At 35.5% G+C, this 5,808-nt stretch overlaps 1 protein-coding gene across 1 annotated transcript in view; it reads right to left on the reverse strand.

Annotated features, from left to right (window-relative positions):
• Positions 1 to 229: 229 nt before the first annotated feature.
• LOC114922624 (complement receptor type 1-like) overlaps positions 230 to 5,808 on the reverse strand; it is a 44,932-nt gene continuing 39,353 nt past the window's right edge. The window contains exons 18-21 of the mRNA XM_029284336.1: positions 3,763 to 3,948; positions 2,608 to 2,799; positions 2,006 to 2,188; positions 230 to 511 (exon numbers count right to left, since the gene is read on the reverse strand). Coding sequence (XP_029140169.1) covers positions 261 to 511; positions 2,006 to 2,188; positions 2,608 to 2,799; positions 3,763 to 3,948 — 812 coding nt within the window. The 3' untranslated portion in view covers positions 230 to 260. The remainder of the gene's footprint in view (positions 512 to 2,005; positions 2,189 to 2,607; positions 2,800 to 3,762; positions 3,949 to 5,808) is intronic.

Genomic DNA, 5,808 nt, shown 5'->3' on the forward strand with positions numbered 1-5,808 from the left:
ACTCATCATGTTTGGTAATCATCATCATGCCTCCTGGAACAAATTAAGGATGAGTAGCAAGATACCACTGTATCATGTTCATTTTTAGTCTGCTGCAAAACGTTTATTATGATTTCCAGTCAAGACTCAATATATTATTTAGAAGCTCATTCTTATAAAAAGATATAAGGAAGTGAATAAGCACTTAATAGACCATTCCTATTCACTTTATGGAAATTGATAATATTTAAAACATATTGCTCCTCTATAGCTACATTTGTCTAGATTATAGCATTAGAAGCAATAGAAGAGAACACTTCACACCTAAATTTATACTTACAGAAACATAATTGTGCGGGAGGATTCCAGAGATTATAGCCTTGACACTGTATAGTCATCATTGTGGTGTCATCAATAAAAGAATAGTTCTGGTTGCAACTTATGGCAACTGTTTTTCCAGTTTCATACTGAGGTTGCAAAGGCTGTATGTTGCCATTGAGAATCAGTGGAGTACCACATATGTCTGGAGAAACTGTAATAAAAATAATTTTTATATAGAAAAATTGTGAAGACACACCATCCATATAGATTCTGATAATGCTATGACAGTATGTTACAATTCAGTTTCTCTTAATTGGTTCATATTCATGTCACACAAAGTCACACACCTGGTCCATTTCAAGCTAGAGATGTGTCTATCTTACACCAAATTACACTCTGATATGTCTATAAATAGATTCTTAGGCAACCAGACTAAAATGGTTTATTGAATTTCATTTCAATTTAAATTCTCCTTCAAATCATACCCTGGGGAGGTATCTATAATAGGGTTGATTTGTTTGTGGGTTGTTTTTATTTGTTGCAACACTAACAATAATTTATCATTGCCTTCTGGGATTTTTTTTTTAATTTCCCAAGGATATCCCAATCCAAGTCATTCCAGGTATGGTCCCTCTCAGCCCCAACCCTCAGTTCTTCTAAGGGACTTCCTCATCTTCAATTCCTCCCACCTGCCTATTCCCCGCCATCTCTGCCCTTTTGGCTGCTCTATATCCTGCCTTGCAGTGTGGCAAGCAGCCCCAGGACTCCATAGCCTTGAGGCTGCTTGCCATGCTATGGGTCAGAGGTTTCTTGGCATGCCAGACTGCTCTGGTCTTCCAGATAAACAGACGAGGAGCTGGAATCCAGTCCACAAAAATGCTGCCAGGTCCACAACAAAACAACAAACATGGTTAGCAAAACGCAATTGCAAAAATGCTGCAAAATGCCATGAAATGGCCAGTGCAGTAAAACAATAAAAGTAGCTCTTCTGCAGAGTCTGCTCCTGTCCAGCCCAGCCTGTTCCAAACTCCAAAAAACAAAAACTCCACAAGTATCCATAAATACAGCACAAAATTCATAAAGGCAGCCTGGCAGCTCCCTCCCTCTCTTCCATATTAACAAGAAACTATTTCATTTATTCAGTGAAAGCTAAAATAATATAACATGCATTGTACTAAGATATAATGTAGTGTGCTTGTCATTCTAGAAATCATGATTAAAACTATAATTCTTGTCCTTATACTACCCTAAGGGGAGAAAAAGTGTGGCTTTTCTTTTGGCAGTGCCCAGATATTAGCCATGCACTTCTGCAAGTAATCTGCTATATTTCTGAGGCTCATTATTAATCAGTGCTTCACTCATTTATTAGATATCGTTGCAACCTGCTTGCAAAAATATTGATTGCTGAATGTTAATGGATTTTTTTATTAATTTCTGCAACTTATTGTGGTTTATTATACTACTGAGAAGACTTAAATTAACAAGTGGAACAGTTTGCCTTCAGAAATTGTGATCGCTCCATCACTGGAGGTTTTTAAGAAGAGACCGGACTGTCACTTGTCTGAGATGGTATAGGTTCTCCTGCTTGAGCAGGGGGCTGGACTAGAAGACCTCCAAGGTCCCTTCCAGCTCTATTCTACTCTATTCTATTACTAAATGAGAAAAGGAATTCCAATCCAATATTTTTTTAAATGTAAAATCTTACTCTTTTTACATGACGGTGCTATGGGAACCCAAATGTTGTTCTTTTCACATCGAATCAAAGAACTTCCAATCATAAAATATCCAATTTTGCATTGAAATGTAACATTGCTTCCATATATATATGGCTTCCCAAGTTCAGTTATCTTTATTCCATGTTCCACCACTGGATCTTTGCAGAATACCTCTAATAAGATAGGAAAATAAATACAACTGTAAGATATATGTTACTGTTTCTGTACATTTTTTAATCTGTATTTTACCTAAACATAGTCCAAAAATACAGTACAACAGAAATCTCCAATGATTTCTCCTCCAAAAGGCAAGCGTTTTTCCTGAAACTCTGAATCAAATTTAAATTAAAAACTTTTAACTGTTATTCCTTTATATGCCACTTTGAATTGAATCAATTGGTATTGATCAATTAAATATATAAGCAAAAACTACATTTATATGATTAAGAGAAGGCTACCATTAAACAAACTGAGAGAACCAGATATAAATATGCTTAGGAATAAAGCAAAATAATTATTCAATGTTACTGAAAAAATAAAAAAGGAACATACAACACGTATGTTTTAAACTGAAGGAGGAAAAAAAACCAACCTTTGCATATGGGTGGCTTCTCCTTCCACACTCCTGTAAGATTTCTAATAGCACTGCACACCATAAACGATGCCCCTATAAGGGAAAAATTTTTACTGCAACGGTAATTTATTATTGTTCCAACAGGGTAAGTGGTTGCATTTCCATTGTGAAATCCATCAATAATATTTGGAGGCTGTCCACAATATATTTCTGGTGGAAGGAGGGGAGAAACAATTTAGAAAAAAATACAAAATGATCATGGATAAAGATTAAGACAGACTACAAATAGTATATAGGCAATACTGGGAAATTATTAATTGTTACAATTTTCACTACTTCCCTATTAAGACCTATAAATAGAAAATGTATCTGCATATGTACATAAAATTCTAAGATCAACAAAAAATGTATATTTTGTAGGGCCCCAATGGAAGTGGTGACTTTCCACCTAAGTACTGTGAACCAACCGAAACTGTCATTAGTGTCCTCAGGATAAGCCAAAGATTGTTATTAAATGCCAGAGAATGCACTGATAGAAAAAGAGGTCTGCATGAGTGCTGTGCTCTGTTACTCATGTAATACTTCCAAGGCTTTTATATTCTAAATGCACTACCAAATTTTATAATAATATACTTTCCTGCTATACACAAATTCCAAATACCGTAAATTATTGAAGCAATTGAGTACTTTAATCCAATTATCAATGGATCTTTACAGAGCAAAAGCTATAATTTTATCTTGAAATGTATGTATAAATTACATCCACGAGCATCATCAAGGTGGCCACACCCACTGCAGCCACGCCCACCCGGTCAGTCACGCCCACCCGACACCCGGTGATAAATAAATGGGTTTTCGGTTGCAGTTTGGGCAATCTCTAAAAGGTTCCCCATCACTGCATTACAGCATTGCTTATGTAGGGCCAAGTGTCAGAGTGAAAAATCCAAATAACCACTAGAGGTCAGCATAGAGCCAGAGCTTCTCTTTTACCATCTTTCTAGCAATCCTCCAGGTTTTTCAGCCAGAACTGGCAACTTTAGCATATTTCAAAGAAAGCATTACAACCACTACCTAATAGGAGGTCCCTGGTGGTTTTTTTATATTTTAAGTCTTACAGTAACTCTTTAAACATAACAAAAACAAATACATTTTCCCAGTAAGAAAAAGACATACTTTTGCAAAAGTCTTTCTTTGGTTTCCAGGTACCATCATTACACACCATGACGCTTACTTTTTCATTGATTGGTTTATATCCTGTTTTGCACTGGTACAAAATACGCGGATAACGTGTAAGGTATGGAAAAGAAATTATTGGTGCAGAACCTTCAAATTTTGGTAAGGTAGAAACAGGACAGAACTCTGGGGGGAAGAAAACAATTGTTAAAGATGTCATAAACAACAGCAGGAATAAAAATGATAATGTATATGTATTAAAAAATAAAGAGAATTAATAAAGCATGTTTTAATAATAATAAAGCATGCAACAAAAACATTTTACAGTGTATCTTTAGATCCTTTTCATGGGTCTTTTCCTCTAAAGTTAGCAAATATCCTCTTTTCACTGTTCTCATCTTATAAGATTCATGCTTAAAGCAACCCAACAATTTTAACAAAAAGAGAACTCCTTTTAAAATCATGAAATATACAAAAGTATGTAACAAAATCAGAAATGTAAAATGATAAACAGATCTAAATACCAATTTGAAATCAATAAACAATATACTTGTATATAGAAACATGGGGAAAGCATAGCTCTAGTTATTGGTGGACAGATAACTCTCCCTTCATGAAGCCAGTTGCTTTTCCCACCAGGTTCTCCTAAGCAATTCCTCAGTTTCCAATACATTAAGCAATATAATGGTCTGTAATTTCTTGGGTCATCTCTTTTCCCTTTTTAAGAGTTGGGTACTTTAAGTTCATTCGTTTTGGTATACAATTTATCTATGAACACAAACAGAAAGCTAAAACATAAGCTCACTAATCTAAAGTATCCTTTATTATCTGAGATATTAAATCATCGCCTGAAGATTTATCTGTCTGAAGTTAGCCACTACTAATGTATGTTCTTAACTTTAGCAATCCTCAATCAGCAGTTAAAACAAGGTTTTCAATAGAATGTCAATGTCTTTTTTGATTCACAAATTCTTCTTTATAACATTCTCTCCAATGGGATTCTCAAGCCTTATGTGGAACAGTGCTGTTCTATGGAATGGACTGTTTGGGGATGACAGGCAGCATTAAGTAAATTCTATGTGCAGCCCTTGTTTCCAATGAAGTTATTCAAAATACTTACAGTAGCTAAAGGATCTGGCCATCCAAGCTGAATAAAATCCTAAGCAATTTAACTTACTATCCTTCAAATACTAGATCAAGGAAAGCGGCTCTGTTTTAATGTTGTATCTATCTTATAAAAGGATAATATCTGGGCCTAATCTAACATTTAAATCATTTGTGACCACTATCTATGTATCTAGGAAAAAGGAATGTGAATATATGAATATGTATATACATACAGAAAAAGAGAGATCAGTGCATAACTGTTTCCTAACCTATGCATATTGCCTCAATAGGCATAATATCTATTAATACTATGACTAAAATAGATTGTTTTATTTACATGAGGATTGTCTCACTACTTCTTTTACTACTCAAAGCAATGGAAATCTTCCTTTAGTCTATCCTTTCCCAGATTAGCTATTGTTCCTAATAAAAATGAACAAAAATCCATCAGCAGTACATCATTAGTTGACCAGATTTCAACCATGATGACATATGTAGACATAACTTTAAAAAAAATTCCCTGAAGCTGAAATGAAATATTGATTGACTGATTTTATAAAATATATGAAGTTACCAAACTCTATAATGATTCTATGTAGCATAGAATAAAAAGTGCAAATAAACTAGAGATAAAATACAAATGGGAAACATCAAAAGGCCAGAAGAAGTAAAAGCTACTTTATCCAAAAGAACCCACTAGTTGTTCAGTCTGAGGGAACAGCCAAGATTTCAAGATTTCAAGGTTTCCAGGCATTCCATCGGCCGAGGACCCGGGGTAGGGGCGGGGGGGTAGCGGTCATTATAAGGGAGAGCCTGTGTCCAAGGGAGGCCACTGTGCCTCAGATAGACGGTGCAGAGTCCCTCCTTGTGAAGTGGGGGCATGGGGTGCAAGTGGGCCTGTTGATAATATACCTGGCCCCCTGCTATGTGTCAACGGCC

This window comes from Protobothrops mucrosquamatus, unplaced genomic scaffold (assembly GCF_001527695.2).
Source record: "Protobothrops mucrosquamatus isolate PMUCROS unplaced genomic scaffold, P.Mucros_1.0 scaffold546, whole genome shotgun sequence".
Taxonomy (NCBI): domain Eukaryota; kingdom Metazoa; phylum Chordata; class Lepidosauria; order Squamata; family Viperidae; genus Protobothrops; species Protobothrops mucrosquamatus.